The sequence below is a fragment of the Notechis scutatus genome, chromosome 12 (assembly GCF_049901735.1).
Source record: "Notechis scutatus isolate UNSWTSFEM ecotype Mainland chromosome 12, rNotScu1.2, whole genome shotgun sequence".
Taxonomy (NCBI): Eukaryota; Metazoa; Chordata; class Lepidosauria; order Squamata; family Elapidae; genus Notechis; species Notechis scutatus.
In genome coordinates this window covers 2829304-2846612 of record NC_142020.1, presented here as the reverse complement: position 1 = coordinate 2846612, position 17309 = coordinate 2829304, and the positions used below count along the sequence as shown (strand labels likewise).

Sequence of the window (17309 nt, the reverse complement as noted above, 5' to 3'; positions counted from 1 at the left end):
GTTAGGATGGTGGGTGGGCCCCACTGGGGGATTCTGGGACTGCAGCCTCTTGCTCCGTGAAATGGCTTGTTAACGCTCTTTCTCAACCTTGGTGGCTTGAAGTGGTGTGGACTTCAACTCCCAGAATTCCCCAGCCAGAATTCCGGGAGTTGAAGTCCACACCTCTTCAAGCCGCCAAGGTGGAGAAACACTGGCTTATTATAATCCTCTGTCCCTCCCAGGCAAACCTGGCCCTCTGGCTCTCCATGATTGGTCTGGCACAGTATTACAAAGTCCTGGTGGAAAATGGCTACGAGAACATCGATTTTATCACCGATATCACTTGGGAGGATCTGCAGGAGATCGGCATCATCAAACTGGGTGAGGGGAGCATGGAGGCACCTCCATTCTCAACCAGAAACTTAAATCAGGGTCTTTGTGCCCCTCTGTGCATGTATTCTGACCTTCCTCAACCGCACAAAGCCGAGTCCTTGTCCCAATAAACCCCATTTTATTTAATTTACAGTGAATTCCTCTCCAGCAAAGTCTTTCGAGGTAGTTCCCAATGACAGACCTTTATCAGGCTTGAAGAATGGTCGGGCCGATATCTTTCAGACACCACAATACTTGGCAAGAATGCAGGAGGGAACTAATTGTCTCCTGCAAAGCCTCACTCCCCTTTCGCCCCTCTTTTATTCCCTATGGAAGGGGCCATTCACTGTCCACCTGTGGCTTTACTCCCGAGTCGACCCTTGTTCCTTAGCTGTTCCCTTCGTCTGACAGTTCTGTGCATGCGCACACTGGGAACAGGCTCCAGCTATTCTTCTGCCCCACTGATCTCCGACTCCGAAGGCAGCTGGTAACTATCAGACGGCCCTGGCCCCATCTCTGCCTCCGACGCAGAGCCCTCGTCAGAACCTTCCCCAGACTCCAGGACTGGCCCAGGTTCCTCCCCAACCTCCTCACTGTCTGAATCTGCTGCCAGCTCTGCTGGCCATTGATGGGCCACAACAGCAGGTTTTGGTTCCGAGTTAAGACAGAGGGCAGAGTAAGGTGTTTAAGTCTGCCTCAGTTTCTCCAATCTCATGCCTTCAAGATGTCTTGAAGTTACAACTTCCATTATTCTGGAGGATGCCAGGCTGGGAAAGTCCAGCCTTTACTGTGACAATGGAGCTGGTGTTGGGATAGGAGAAGGTGCATATAGAGAAGAACAGATAACCTGGGAAGAGGCACTTACAAGAAGCCATTCTACGGCAGGGATAGAACACAATGTAATGTAGTGGTTCAAAAGAGGCCATGTTTCTGCCAGTTAAGTATTTCCCAAATGCTGAACACCAACGACTTAACTAGACAAGAGAAAAAAATAATGTTTTTTGCTGAGGTTCCTTCAAGTGGCACAGCGGAGACCATCTGCCATTTTAATGACTGAACTGTTTTTTGAAAAAATGGGAGGGGAGGAAGACTGACTCATGAAGATTTCTGCATCTTTAAAAGTAGAGCACTGATCTTTAGGAATGACAAATTCCTTGGGGTTCTTCCAGACATTGGAAGGGGTACAAATTCTGAGCTCTGAAGAGGAGGAGGAAGCAAGGAAGGTGTGTGTGTGTGTGTGTGTGTGTGTATTCCATTCCTCATATCTAATCTAGATGCCAGAGGAGGGGGACAATTATAGACACTGAAACCACTGAACCTGGGCAAGGTTGGGCATCAGCTGGCCATCCAACCAAACAGCCCACCTAGTGGCTATTGAACAGCAAGCAGGAAAAATGAGGTTCAAGAAAAGTGGGGGGCCCTACCAGGACAAAAGGTGTCAGATCTGTGTATCTGTCATTTCTTCAATGGAAGAAGAAAAGTGGGGTGGGCGGGTAGACCTGACATAAGGTCAATTCCAGCTCAGGGATGCTATACTAAGCTAAAGTGTTGACTTTGGGGGGAACCAAGGGGACACCTGGCAGGTGAAATGGTTGAACTAAGATCTGTGATAGTTCTTTTTTTTCCCCCCTTTCTCTTCAATCCTGCCTGATTCTTAGAGACTGCCTCAACAAGTCCCTGCATTTTTTTGGGCAATGTTTTATTTACAGAAGTGGTTTGCTGTTGCCTCCTTCCTAGGGCTGTGATAAAGTGACCGGCCCAAGATCATCCTGCTGGTTTCGTGCCTGAGGCAGGACTAGACAAATGTCTTAGCCACTACATCAAACTGGCTCTCGCTCAGTAGACCGAGTGAGACACAATTGTACTGGTTTGGAGGTTTCTTTATGAAGACTGTGCTAGAATTTTAACCAGTTTTGATCTCTCGTATCTGCTTAGGCCACCAGAAGAAGCTGATGCTAGCTGTGAAAAAGCTGGCAGAGATCCAGAAAGCTGAATACATCAAGTATGAATCTGGGACGCTGAAGAAAAAGGGTGCACCACAGTCCCAGGACACGGTGGCCATAGAGTCTCCTCCGCAGGAAACGGCCGAATGCCAGTCCCCCAAGATGTCCACTTTCCAGGATAGCGAGCTGAGCAATGAACTGCAGGTGGCCATGACGGGCACCAGTGAAGAGGGGCCCGAGAAACAGGCCAACCATGTGACGCACTTCCGGGACGGGGCTGTTTACCGGCACCCCTCCCGCCTCATCCACGAGAACAGCCTGAGTGGGAGAGCTAAGCTGATTAGTAGCTCCCAGGAACTGCTGGGAGATGGACCCAAATCTCCTGGCCCTTCAGCATCCAAAAGCCAGGAGCACCTAGCAGAAGAGGGGAAGGAGCCTCCGGCCACCCTGCCCAAGGAAGTGCGTAGCCTCCGACATGGCCACAGCATCAAGAGGGCAAGCGTCCCACCAGTGCCTGGAAAACCCCGGCAATCCTTCCCTCCAGCTGCAGGCCACTACACCCCTCCGCAAACTCCCACCAAGCCCCGCCCATCCTCTCCCCAGGCTTTCGGGGTGCCCCACGCCACGGCCAAAGTAAAACCCACGCCACAGTTGCTGCCGCAAACCGACCGACCCATGTCTCCTCGTTCACTGCCTCAGTCTCCGACACACCGGGGTTTTGCCTATGTCCTGCCGCAACCTGTAGAGGGAGAGGCTCAGGCTGCAGGCCCCTTGGCTCAAGCTGTGCCGGTCCTGCCGATCTCCATCCCGGTGCTGTGCCTGCCACCCCAGGATGCAGAGAGTGAGGAGGCAGGTCGGCCCAAGAAGAGAGCCCACAGTCTGAATCGCTATGCAATGTCTGACAGCGAGCAGGAGCGGGACGAGCTGATGCTGCCAGATGCCGGGCCCTACGCCACTGTTCAGCGGAGGGTCGGGCGCAGCCATTCTGTCCGGGCACAGTCGGGCGCTGACAAGAATGTGAACCGCAGCCAGTCCTTTGCTGTGCGGCCCAAGAAGAAGGGTCCTCCACCTCCACCGCCCAAGCGTTCCAGCTCTGCCATCTCCAGCAACAACATGACAGACGATTTTAGCAAAGAGGGAGAGGAGGGAGAAGAGCTGGGTGACGGAGGCACCATAGAGACAGGCAGTGCTGGGAGTGTAAAGAGCATTGCTGCCATGTTAGAAATGTCATCGATCGGTGGAGGGGGGCGGGCTCTTGCCCTGCAAAAGGGGGGTGATGGGTACTACTTGCAGCCTGGTGTGGTTATAAGTTCAGCCAGTCCGGAACATGCCCGTGTTGCAACTGTTCTGGCCACCGTCAAGCACAAAGAGGCCATCGGACTAGATGGAGAAGTGGTGAACCGCCGACGCACCATCAGTGGCCCTGTGACTGGGCTTGTGGCAGCTGCTCGCCGTGAACGCTCAGACAGCATCAAGTCTGGCACGGTCAAAGACGGTGGCCCCGTGGAACGGCTGCGGGCAGAGCACAGTGGGAGTGCCCCGCAGAACGGTGAAAATATCCCCTTTGCTGAGGAGGGCAGCCTGACTATCAAGCAGCGTCCCCGACAGATGAGCCTCACCAAGGCCGAAGGCGGGGAAGGCTTGGGCCATCGGCACAGCGACCTTTCCAGAGTGGAGGCCAGCGCCACTCTCAAGCGGAGGATCCGGGCAAAGCAGTGTCAACAGGACAATGTGAAGTTCATCCTCACGGAATCAGACACTGTGAAGAGACGGCCAAAGTCGAAAGACAAGGAGCAGGAGCTGGCCCAGCTCTCAGTGTATCACAACGGCATGGGCACAGTCAAGCGCCGGCCGACCTCTGAGATGAGCAGCCTGGAGGCTGTGGCCCCCACAGAGCAGCAAGAGAGAGTGGGAGGGGCCTCAGTTCAGATCCCCCGTGAAGAAACCAAGAAGCCCATCAAGCCTCCTGTCTCTCCCAAGCCCATCTTGCCACCCAAAACCACGGGGCCTTCCACGCCAACCACCAAAAGGGCTCCGATTCCTGGCCCTGGCAGCCCAGGTAAAGCCTCTTCCTGGGGAACCCACACAGCATGGTTTTTTGTGGGGGGCTTCACAGTTGCTTCTCTGTGTTCCGAGGCTGCCAAGGGGCTTCTTTATCCATGTACATATCTAGGCACCAATAAGCTGCCCACAAAGAAATGTTGGGCAACGCATGGGAGAGTGTGTATGTATGGGTGGAGTTCTCTGGGAATCAGACTGGAGAGTGGAGTTGTGTGCCTGAAACTGCAAGCTTGTGTGCTAATATTTCCTAGTTGCTGAATGGAAGGGGGCATCCTTTTTATCATCTTTAATATCCATTGAATCCAGTTCTAGTAACAGCTGAACTGTCTTCCTAATGATAGAAGATGTTAGATGCAGCCTTGCCAAGTAGAAACTCCATGTTACGTCCACTTCCTGTAACAGGGGCATGGCATGTCCTGTTTGTCTCTTGCAGAGGTGAAACGTGTCCATGGGACTGCACCACCCACATCTCCAAAGCCTACACCACCCCCAACTGCTCCGAAGCCGAAGGTCCACCCCGCCCTCCAGTCAGTGAGTGCCAGCTGCACACCAGCACCTTCACCGGCTAAGCAGCTGACCCCCACCATCAAGCCTTCAAGCACACCTCCTTCCCTCTGCTCCAGCCCAGCTAAGCCTTTGTCCCCCGGAGGGCAGCCTCCTCAGACAGTGCCAGTCAAGCCACCTCGCTCCTCCATGGCTGGGCCCTCAGTGGAGAGCACCGAGAGCGTGCATCAGAAGCTGGAGGAGACCAGCGCTTCTCTGGCTGCTGCTCTGCAAGCTGTGGAGGAGAAGATCAAGCAAGAGGATGGACAAGCAGCAGAGTAAGGCACTCCTGAGGGTGGGAAGGGGTGGGGAAGGACCCCAGAGATGATTGAGGAGCCAGAAGGCCTGCAAAACGTCCAGCGGACCAGAGAGGCTGGGTGAAACAGCCACGGTTGGTTTTTTACCACAAGGAAGTGCAGCCATTTGCTGTCTTCTATGGTTTGTGCCCACTCGGGAACAAAAGCTTTTAGTAAAAAGGTGAAGGAGAGCAGAACAGGAGAAAGGCAGGGCGAGAGTACTGCTGTTATACATGCTCAGATTTAACTAACCAAAGGATGGAGGTATTAGGAAGCTGTATTAAAGGCAAGGGTTTTGCAGACGGAGTATCAAACTCGATTTCATTGAGAGTTGCATCAAGGTTGTGTTTGACCTTGGGGGAGCTGGGGTGGGTTTGGCCAGGCATGGACAGCATGATGTCACTTGTGTTGGCGGTGCCTGTGTTCCGAGTGCTCTACCAGCGAAAACGGGCTCCTCGGCTGTGTTTTTGGCCGCAATGGCCTCCTGCAGCCCCGTGCCAGTGAAAACGGGGCTTGTGGGGTGGGCTGTGTTTCTATTTTCACTGGCAGAGGGCTGCAAGAGGCCACCGTGACCAAAAATGAAGCCTGGAACAGCTGTGCACGTCCCTCCCAAGCTCTGTTTTTGCTGGCAGAGGCACCACTGGCCAATCCTTCGCTGTTTCCAGTGAGGACCTACGGGCCACATCTAAGCACCCCACAGGCCAAATTTGGCCCACAGGCCTTGAGTTTGACACCCCTGTTGTAGAGGAATTGGGATCGGCTTAACCTCTCTGATGTCTCTTGCCTTCAGTTCCACTGCAGAATCCAAGAGTACCGTCAGCATCCTGGACGACATCGGCAGCATGTTTGATGATCTTGCTGACCAGCTAGATGCCATGTTGGAATGAGAGCTGGAGAACAGTCCAGGCCAACCTCAGGATCTGCCATGGGCACAAGGGCACAATCACCTCCATGAAGATCTTCCCTCCTCCATTTTTTGAGGTTTGCACAAAGAAGACAAGGTTACCTCAGGATTGTGTTGAAACAAACTGAGATGCTTGAGAAAGGGTTTCCTCGGAACCTGTTTTGCAAAGTGAAGAGAGGAACCACATTTGGGTTTCTTCTCCCATCCCTTCCAAACACCCGTTTGACCTTAGAGATCACAGCATGACTGCAGTTCTCCTCCTGCAGCGGAGTCGGAGGTCAGGGCAGCCTGGGATGGGCAGAGCTTCCATGGCAATGGGAGAAAGTGAGCTTCACACTTTCTTCAGCACAGCTTTCCAGGCGAAGCTACTCCATCCACTCCAAAGTGGCTTTCCCCCTCATATATAATACGTACGAGTTCCTTCCCCTTCTCTTCTCCAGATCAGTCCTGAGTTGTTACTGTCCCAATACACTATCAAAGTATGTGGCACAAAATAAGTATTAAGTCTTCTCTGGTTCTTCATGTTTTCTGTTTGGGGTGAAATCTCGTCTTAGCAATGACTATACTGCCTTCTGTGTTGGGTGTTTCTGGACTGCACACCGCATTTCCTTCTATGCCCAGCTCATGCGCCCATCTGCCACCGCTGGAGATGCTGGTAGAGGCAGCCATGGAAGGCCTGAGGGAACCTGTGAGTTGGGGTAGGGGTGGGGTGGGGGAACCTTCAGCAAGCTGCATGCTTCGTTTCTTTGTCCTGAAGGTGTTTGTCTTCTCCTGGTGATGATGAAGCTGTGACTGTAAGAAGTTTCGTTTTGTTAACACGTTCCCCTTTGAGATACAAGCTCTTTTTTTCTGTTGGTTTGCCTTGGAAAGCATCATTCCTGGCAAAAGCTGTGCAAAAAGCTTTGGTATGTTTGCATGATCGATAAAAGTGTTGAAATACGAAAAGAAAAAAACTTGGGTAGGGGTGGGTGGGGCAAAAGCATCCTGGCCAAAATCTCCTTGTACATAAGCTCACTGATGGCTTCTGCAGCTGCCAAAGAGAGATGGCAAATCTCTCTCTCTCTCTTTATTTTATTTTTTTAAACCCCTCTCTCGAGGCAGTTCTGAGCACAGGGACTTGTCCTGCACTTTCTATTGCTCTAAGGCACTTCTGTCCCAAAGAGTTCGTCACTGGTTGAACCGTTTAGCCTTCTTAACCTGCCACAACCGTTGGGAGCAAGGCTGGGAGAAGACATCATTGACCAGGCAGTGGACAGACAAGGAACAATAAACCATCTCCATGTTCTGGAAACCAAGGGCGATGGTGGTTCTGTATTCCAGTGGAGGTTTAATGGAAGAGAGGCCTCCTCTCTTGGTATTACATCCGCAGTTTCGGAAGAGGCAATCAAAGGAGGCTCAGCCAAGACTGAGTGGATTGCAGCCCTTGGCTAGAACATGTCTTGTGCTCCTGACTCATGGCTGACCCTTGAGCCGCAGGTCTTGTCCTGATTGGTCCTGGGTACCTGCGAGGGATCTTCTGGCAATCAGTTAGGAAAGGGCTTCCTTGAGAGGAGGAATCCTGCCGAGTGCAGCACTGTTCTTTCTTTCCAGAAAGGGGCATCTTCCAAGAGGATCACAATTTTTGCATACCCAAGGGTTGCTAGTCTGAAATTCTACAACGTATGCCAAAGTTTATTCTTAAGAGCCTTCTCCATCTTCCAGGTATGTTGGGCAGAATTGCTGTTTTCGTTACTCCCCAGGCAGTGTAAGCACCACCACTTGGTATTGTGGCCAATTCATTTTCTATTTTCATCCACCAGCTTGAGGCTTCTTAGAATGAGTAAACACCCTGGTGATGGGAGGAACAAAATGTCCTGCCAATTCAGAACTGTCTACTGTCCTCAGGTTTCCTTTGGTTTATTCCACTTGCAAATTGGAAGGATCTTGATAGGGAAATAGGGAAGACCCTCGGCTGGAAGAGGAATGCTTGAATGTTGCAGTTGGGGAAGGACATTGTCTGGCTCCTACTTCTGATGGATGAGCTTCTTGGGATCTCCTGGCATCTTCAAGTTGCATAGGAAGGCTTGGATCGCCCCCTGGCCATGTTCTCAGTGAGATGCTCCACATCAGCTTCACTTGGTCTTCCTTCTTGTGGAATTTATAAAACATCCTGAAGGTTTTTTGTTGTTGCATTGCAATGGCAAGAAACAGCATTTTACAAGGAAAGGTAGATCATTTTACTTGAACAATTTACTGGGTTCCCTAACCTTGTGCCCACAGGAGCACTCTGTTTTTTTAAGGCTTTGGGGCAAGTGTCCAAGACACATTGTCCTTTGTCCAAGGCCAGTGGGAGCGTTCTTAAACCTTTGACTGCTATTTCCAAATGACTCCTTTGCCTACAAAGCTCCATCAAAGGAAATTCCCCTAAGTACTCAGAAGGAACTTTGCCAGTGCCTACTTATTTTTGACTCTTAGAATGCGTTTCCTAATCTCTAGCCTAAACTGGCTTTTAAATGTTTTCAGCTGGTTATATTTCTCTCCCTCATGCTGTTTTTGTACTTCAGAATAACCGTGGCCATATTTCATAAGTCATGCTTCTGAGACCAGAATCACCAGAATCATCTTCCTTTCCCACAGATGAAAGTACCGAGGTGCTAGCTAGCTTAAGGCTCTTTTCCCTGAACTTCTATCTTCCGGGAATGGAGAACTTACAGAGCGACCATCTCCAGCTGGGAATCAATGGAGGTTCTTTGGGAGATCAGAGGGAAGAGAAGGCTGGGAAAGTACCTCTTCGCACTGCTGGCATTTGATTTGTAGGGCATCTGTTTTGATCATGGGATGGAGCCCTCGCCCTTCATCTCTCCTTCCTCTTATCTGGTGTAGCTCTTAGCTCTGCCTTGCTGCTGGGTTCTTGGTTTCCTGTCCATTTCATTCCGTCGTGTTTTGGTTTTTGCTTTATCAAATCACCTGGCAATAAAGGAAAACAAACAAACAAACTAGAGCTACCATTTTCAGGGAGATCTTGGGAGCTTTGTCTTGCAGACTCTTCTCAGACAACATGGTGAGGGCCTGGGGTTCTTGAGCAGGCGGCATCTCACGTTCTTATGGCTGTTTTCAGCCAAACTGAAAAATATCAGCGATAGGAACAAAACTTATGTGTGGGGCTACCGCAACATCCTCGTCTCTTAGAATATCAGTTCCATCTTCTTGACTGGCAGCCCAACCTCCAACATGGGACCCGTTCTTCACCGATGTGATCATGACATGCTGGGTTCCTTCCTCTTTGTCTATTCTTCCTGTCTCTCCACTCAGCAAAGGAATCCAGAACAAAGCAGCCAAAAGAAATGGGGGAAATCTCCCTTCGGCTTGCTACACTTCCCACCCATGGATTTCAATCCGTCTTGGCTTGGAGTAAGATCTCAGGAGAACTCTTCGTCATCTTCTGGTAGAGCTACCTTTTTGAGAGACGTCACGGAGCTCTTTTCACCTTAAAAGAGTAGTGTTGAGTTGTGGTGCTGCTTCTTTTATTAGTTCACTGGTGGTAGCGCTCTCCTCTTGAGACAGCCGTGTTAGGAAAAGTTCTTATGTGTGCAGAGACTCACACAGCTTTTCCTTTGGAAGGGGATGAAAGGGATGAAGAAAAAATATATATAAGCTATATTAAAAAAAGTATTTATTGGAAGAAAAAACTATTTAAGTGGAGCTTCCCCCAGAGATAAATAACAAAAGAAGGAAAGGAGTTTAATATATATATAAAAAAAGATTTTAAAATATTATCAATTGTATATTAAACAGTTTTAAAATATAAGATTGAAAGAACTGGAGTTTAGCTTGACTATTAGACTTATAATAAGCTGTTTGTCTTGTGAGGTCATTTTAAAAAAAGTAGCACAATGTTTAAAAAGGTAGTTTATCTTTTTTTTCCCAAAGCGTGCAAAACATTATGTTATATGGAATTTTTTTGCCATTTTCTTTTTACGGTTTTATTGAAAATCAAAGGATGTGCCTTGTTTTAAGAAGTTTTGTTTAATCTTACCTGAAAAATGTGCATTCTTTTGTGTCTTTTTTTAAGTTGGATGTACGTTTATATGCGCCTGTGTATGTATGCGAGTGTGTTGAAGTGCACGCGTGTGGAAATCACTTAACATATGCCCTGCTGTATAATAACATACAAATGGGGGTCAAGTCCAGTTTAAACATGGCTATTAAGTCTGAAACACCCTATCTGGTTTCCTTGAGCTGTGGTTTTTGAGAGCCAGAATTGCTGTGTGAATGTTGTTCCTGTTTTTTTTCTTGAATATGGATAGTCTTTGCTGATATCCAAAATGTGTCTGGCACAACTTTGAAATTTCTTAATTAAAAATAAAAAGGCAACATAACAATAGCTGTTGTAAAGAGAAACAAAATGTATAAGAAACTATTCCAAGATTCTAATGCTGGATATATACATACTATATATATAATATATATATATATATATATATACATTATATTTTTATTATTAAGTTACGGATACTGTATTGTATTCCCCTTTTGTCAAAGCTATGCATTTTCTGCTTCTAACCTTCTTTTCTTGCTGCACACATTCCACCAGTATTACTTATATTAATAGCTTTGTGATGGTGTAATTTTTTTTTTTTTTGCTGCTTCTTTTTTAAAAAGAAGTATCTGGCTATCAATATTTAAAGACAAAAACAGGGAAGAAGGCCCTGCTCGTCTCTAATACAGATACATGACATTTGCTGTTAAAGAATACTTTTATTGTTGAGGTCAGAAAGAAAAAAATCCCACCTCGGAGGCACTAACTTTGGGGGGCGTGGGGTCTGGCTGCTTTGGTGCAGAGGGAGTGACGGGTTCGGGCTGCAGCTCAGTCCGGGCCAGCAGCCGCGTGGATGCATTTATGACCATCGGTGCTTAATAAAACGTCCAGATTATCTTGGCCCGCTCAACTCGTGTTTTGGCTCCAGCCGGAGGGGAGGAAAAGCTTCCGCTGTGTGGTGGGAAAGGGCTGCTGGGTGCCAGCTGGAGCCACTGTGAAAGCTGCACATCTTGAGGTAACCAAAACGTGCGACAATCCGTGAAGTCGACTCTTCTACATCTCCCACTTTTTACACAGTACTGAACAAGGATATTTGCACAGAGAAAAACATAAAACAAAAACAAACCGCTTCCAATTATTTGTGTCACTACAAATCTCCCACCGTAATTCACCGAGTTTTTGCTTTTTTTGGCAATGCAGTGGCGGCCAAATGCAGCTAAGGGAGGCCTTTCCTCCCCGCCAAAGAAAGTGGTCAGTGCCCAGCTTGTGGGCAGTTGTTGCCCTGTCATTGTCCCCTCGATTCCTACCTCTAAACATTGTCTCAGCATTTCTGAAGTTGGACGCAAAGACCATTTGAGCTTCGTGATTAAAAGAGCAACCTAAGAAGCAGCATTCTGGGAGATAAGAATGCCACACATGATCCATGTGAAACTGAACAGGTAGGTCACAGATGGCAGTTTAGCCGGCCACAGGTGATGCCACGTAAGCCCCCAGAAGTGCATTCAGCCTTTTGGGTGCTGCAATAAGCCCCATGCACTACGTCAGGGGTGTCCAACCTTGACAACTTTAAGACTTGTGGACTTCAACTCCCAGAATTCCTCAGCCAGCTTTGCTGGCTGAGGAATTCTGGGAGTTGAAGTCCACAAGTCTTAAAGTTGTCAAGGTTGGACACCCCTGCACTACATGCAAATAGCTTTGCAAGTCATGGGATTGTTCTATTTACTGACTAATGGCAACCCAGGACGTGCTCATCACAGATCAGCCAGGGAGTTTTGAATGGGTATCCCTCAAAATCCATGGAAGTCAACCTTGAATTTTTTTGGGGGGGTTGGGAAGGCAGGGTTCATTGGCTGAAATGCTTCCGGTTTGTCAATGAGTCGTGCTGGCCTAAAACAATGGTCCAATTTTATTGGTAAGGAAGAAATAATCCAAATCTATATCACAATTTTAAAAACAGTAGAAAATGTCCGTAAAAACACAACCGTCGGCTCTCCTGCCTTGCCCAGGGAGGCCATGATGATGGGATGCTCTGAAGAAGGGGAGGGAGTGGGGGAGGAAGGTTTAGGATACCTGATAAGAAGGCTGGACTGGGGACACAGAAATCGTACCAGGTTTACATGACAGGACAATGGGTTTTTTATCCCCGGCTGTGGCCACGAATGAAGGAGCATAGCAAATAATTTAAATATACCAGGACAGAGATTGAGGCGACTGTGGCTGCTCATGCAGACCGATCCAAGCCAGCTTTGTAGAAAATCTGCTCTTGGAGATGATCTACTGAAGACTTCGTTGCAGGAGTAAAGAACCGCTTGCGGCTGGGCCGGTGCCAGGGAGAGCCAGGCCAGGAACTGCAGCTGGAGTGGTGCATTGGGTAAGGAGTGTGTGTGTGTGTGTGTGTGTGTGTGTCTGTCTGTCTTCCTCCCTGGGAAGGTGCTGCTGCAGAAGGGAGAGAGTGCTGAGGTATGTGGCCCAAAGCTCTTGCACAGCTGGCTGGGGAGGGGAAGGCCCACCGAGAAGGAACACAGCACATCTGGAGGGCGTTTAGAGTGTAGGGAAGTGAGCCAGCATGTATTTGGCAGCATGGTGTCCGAAATGGGTCCTAGCAGGTCCAAACCTGTCGGGGAGAGAAATGTCAGCAGGACCCAAATTCCCATCATTGAGCAGAGCAGTGTTTCTAAACCTGAGCTACTTTAAGACCTGAGCAACTTTAAGATGCCTGGACTTCAACTCCCAGAAGTCCAAGCGTCTTAAAATTGCCAAGGTTGAAAAAACACAAGTAGAACATAGAGGCGACCAGTGGTGGGTTTCAAATTTTTTTTCCTCCTGGTTCAGAGAGCTCGCTTCGCACGTATGCGCAGGGCTCAAATAAGAAAGAGTGCAGGTGGGTGGGCGGGTCCAGCCAGAGGTGGTATTAGCCGCCTCTCTGAACCAGTCAAAATTTTCGCTACTGGTCCCCCAGAACTGGTCCGAACCGGCTGAATACCACCTCTGCAGGCAACCCTCATTTGACATGACCTGATCCAGCCCAGGTCCTGAGCACCAGGTCTTCCTACCAGCTGCCAATCCTTATCCAAGGATCTTTGGGGTTCTGCTAATGGCTTCTTTCTGTCAATAGCAATAGCCCTTAGACTTATATACCGCTTCACAGGGCTTTTACAGCCCCCTCTAAGTGGTTTACAGAATCAGCCTCTTGCCCCCAACAATCTGGGTCCTCATTTGACCCACCTGGGAAGGGGACAGAAGGCTGAGTCAACCTTGAGCCTGGTGCGATTCGAACTGCCAAATTGCAGGCAGCCGGCAGGCAGCGGAAGTAGCTTGCAGTACTCTGTGCCATTGTGCCACAGAGGCCTCCCTGCTGAACATTAAACGTCTGTGTATGTATGTAACACGTGGCACGGGGGAAGCAAATCTCATGTAAACTCCTGTTTGTGAGCGGGTCCCCTTCCCAAAAGGAGGAGAGCGCCAGAGAAGCCACGTGTGGTACGGAAGTCAGCTATGCTCCTTACCGTGTCTTAAATCGTGATGGCTGAATAGGTCCCTGCATAAGCGCATCTTGGCTTGCAGAAGTCCCCCGGAAGGCACAAGACTTGTGACTCAACCACATTTTGCCCCAAACTAAAAGGAGCGCTTCTTAAAGAGGTGATGAGCCCACTCTATGGCTTCCTCCTCCTCCTCGTGTAGCATAAACACATCTAACCAGGGCTGCTGAGGTGGAGCTCCCAGGTGTCACCTGCAGGGTGGGCTTCAAAATGTTTAGCCCAGTTGCTAGGTGGGCGTGGCCATGGTGGGTGTAGCCTTGTCAGTCTCCCAGGGGAGGGGGCGTATTTGCCCTCCCCGAGCTCTACCTGCATCCAAAACGGGCCACGTGGCGACTCCTGGGAGGGGAGGGGAGGGGCAGGGTACACGGGGCCAGTCAGGAGTGGGACTTGAGGGTTCTCCAAACTGCACAGAATCTTAGCTAGGGGCTCCCCCAAACCCCTGCGAACCCCCAGCAGCCCTTCCCTGGTCACCTGGAAAGAAAGCTACCTCTCCGTGGTTACTTCCAGGAAAACTAGTGACTGCGCTGGGTGCTGGGACAACCCAGCTGGAGGAAACTAGGAAGCCACCTGCGAAAACTGCTCTGAGCCAACTGGAAATTAGATTAACAGAGTTGGAAGGGGGCTTGTAGGTCATCTAGTCCACCACCACCCCACCCACCCAAGCAGGAGACCCTACACCATTTCTGACAGAGGGCAATCCCGTCTCTTCTTGAAAGCCTCCAGGGATGAAGCTCCCACAACCTCCGAGGGCAACTTCTGCTCCATTGGTTGATTGCTCTCAATGTCAGAAAGTTTCTCCTTATTTCCAGGTTGAATTTCTCCTTGTTCAGTTCCCATCCATTATTCCTTGTCTGGCCTTCAGGTGCCTTGGAGAATAGCTTGACCCCCTCCTCCTTACTTTGGCAGCCCCACAAATACTGGAAGACTGCTATCCTGTCTCCCTTGGTTCTTCTCTTCACTAGAGCGGGCCCTCTTCCTCTTGCTGAGAGCTCCCCCCAGGACATACCTTGACGGTGCTGTCAACCGCCCCGGAGAACAAGCGGCCCCTTGAGACGGCCAGGGCTGTGACGCTGCCCTGGTGGCGCAGGAGTGTCTGGGTGCAGATCATGTTGTCCATACTCCATACCTGGAGGCAGAGAACAAGCCAAGACAGTGACGGTGGATCACCATAGCGGACGGTTTGTGGCCTGGATTTAGGCAGACAATGGTGTTGAGCCGTGGATCCCGTTCTCTGCCTAAATCCAGGCCATACACAAACTTTGCACCTCCACATTTCGTGTGGGGTTAGGATGTGCATCAAATACAGCTGAAGGACCTCCAAAACTCACCCCTCCCTCAATTGGGGCATTTGGACAAAGGCTGTTAACATTCTGCAACTGCACAAGGCATTACAGGTAAGGAGAGATGCCATGGGAGGGGCACAGAGGTGAAGACACTCGCCTCCCACTCGGAAAGTTAAGAGTTCAATTCTAGGTAGCAGCAGGTGTTTATCAGGGCGGAAAGAGGAAATATCGGCTGTGAACTCTGTGTGGAGTCAGGAAGGGCTTCTGGCCAGTAAATATGCTCAGTTCTATTCTGTTGCCTCGACCGCACCCCAAAATGAGGGATTACAGGGTTGTAAAAAGAAAAAAAGGAGGAGGCACCATGGCCTCCACTGCCCTTTCCCTCTCTTAGGCTTTGGAACAAAGAGATACTCAGGTTGGACTTTTGTCCCTCAGAACAATCCTCTTGCTGTGGGAGTGCCCTCCATGATCCCGAAAATTTCTTACAAAATTGTACTTAGAAATATGTTACTTAGGATAAAGGGGGGTGGAGAATAATCATACTGTACACACAACGTAACATACAAATAATTGAAATCAAATCAAATCCATTTTAGTTCTTTTTCTGCTTGCCTCTACATCGTTATTTTCTTTTAAATTGTTTGGGCCTAGCCTAACTTTGGAGAAATTGATTCCAACAGGACAGTGGCCGGAAAGAGCTTCCCCTGTTCTCCTGCGGTGCAATTCATTCCGAAGGTTTTGGAGAAATGAGATTAATAAGGGGACACACACACACACACACACACGAACTCCCTCAAAGAAGCAGAGGGTGCTGTTGGTAGAGCCAGGCTGCTGAAGAAACCTGGGGCTGGGATTCAGGGATCTGGAGCCCAGCTGCCTGCTTGCTAAGAGAGTTCAACTTCATCAAATTACAATAGACATTGAAAGATTTAGAATAGAAAAACAGAGTTGGAAGGGACCTTGGAGGTCTCCTAGTCCAACCCCCTGCCTAGGCAGGAAACCCTACACCACTTCAGACAAATGGTTATCCAACATCTTTTTAAAAACTTCCAGTGTTGGAGCATTCACAACTGCTGGAGGCAATTCACTTCACTGATCAATGGTTCTCACTGTCAGGAAATTCCTCCTGAGTTCTAAGTTGCTTCTCTCCTTGATCAGTTTCCACCCATTGTTTCTTGTCCTGCCCTCGGATACTTTGGAGAATAGCTTGACTCCCTTTTCTTTGGGGCAGCCCCTGAGATATCTGAACACTGCTATCGTGTCTCCCCTAGTCCTTCTCTTCCATAGACTAGCCATGCCCAGTTCCAGCCACCATTCTTTTTATACTTTAGCCTCCAGTCCCCGAATCATCTTTGTTGCTCTTCTCTGCATTCTTTCCAGGGTCTCAACTTATTTTTTACATCGTGGCGACCAAAACTGAATACAGTATTCCAAAACGTGGCTTTACCAAGGCCTTATAAAGTCATATTAACACTTCGTGTGATTCTGATGCTATCCCTCTGTTTATGCAGCCTAGAACGGTGTTGGCTTTTTTGGCAGCTGCTGCACACTGCTGGGCTCATATTGCAATGGATGCCCACTAGGACTCCGAGATCCCACCCTGTTAATCTATAATCTAGCCTAATCCCTCTCACAGTTACTACTATTGAGCAAGGTACCACATATACTGTACCTGTGCACTTGATTTTTCTTGCCTCAATGTAGAACCTTCCTTTCTTCCCCATTGAATTTCATTTTTTTATTTTCATCTGTTAGGATGTCTCCCACTGCCAGTTTTCCTTTTTTCCCATGGTCTTCCTCTGGGCCCCTCGCCCTGAACCAGGGGTGGGATTCAATTTTTTTAACAACCAGTTCTGTGGGCGTGGCTTAGGTGGTGGGCGTGGCTTGGGGGTCATGTGACTGGGTGGACGTGGCTTAGGGGTCATGTTATTGGCTGGGCGTGGCCAACTCAGTATCACTCACATCGAGGCACGAATCTCCTCGCCTGGCCTCTCATGACTGTGGGGATGCTGCAACAGTCGTAAGTGTGAAAAATGGTCCTAAGTCACTTTTTTCAGTGCCATTGTAACTTTGAAGGGTCACTCCACACAAGCAAAATACCAGCAAAGGAGGGGGAAAAAACTCCAGATAAGTTCCTGAGACAGGAAGTCTAGTCCTGCCAAGAATGTAATAAGGGTTAACGGAGAGGCAGTTTCTGTAAGCAACCCCAGAATGTTTCCTTCCTGCCTTCCTTACAGGATTAGCCCAGTAATTTCTTCTAACAACCGGTTCTCCGAACTGCTTAGAATGTTAACAACCGGTTCTAGCGAATAGGTGCGAATTGGTAGAATCCCACCCCTCGCCCTGAACCAACCACTTGCTGAGCCCCCCA

At 49.2% G+C, this 17309-nt stretch overlaps 2 protein-coding genes across 5 annotated transcripts in view; one reads left to right on the top strand and one right to left on the bottom strand.

The window, feature by feature from the left end:
* Positions 1–9074, top strand: part of CASKIN1 (CASK interacting protein 1) — a 137916-nt gene extending 128842 nt beyond the window's left edge. Inside the window, 4 exon segments of the mRNA XM_087973132.1 lie at positions 222–360; positions 2287–4353; positions 4789–5176; positions 5985–9074. Coding sequence (XP_087829258.1) covers positions 222–360; positions 2287–4353; positions 4789–5176; positions 5985–6081 — 2691 coding nt within the window. The 3' untranslated portion in view covers positions 6082–9074.
* Positions 9075–12003: 2929 nt separating this feature from the next.
* TRAF7 (TNF receptor associated factor 7) overlaps positions 12004–17309 on the bottom strand; it is a 55489-nt gene continuing 50183 nt past the window's right edge. For all 4 annotated transcript variants that reach the window (XM_026684370.2, XM_026684372.2, XM_087973118.1 and 1 more), the window contains 2 exons: positions 14662–14781; positions 12004–12730 (listed from right to left, as the gene is read on the bottom strand). In XM_026684370.2, coding sequence (XP_026540155.1) covers positions 12716–12730; positions 14662–14781 — 135 coding nt within the window. In that variant the 3' untranslated portion in view covers positions 12004–12715. The remainder of the gene's footprint in view (positions 12731–14661; positions 14782–17309) is intronic.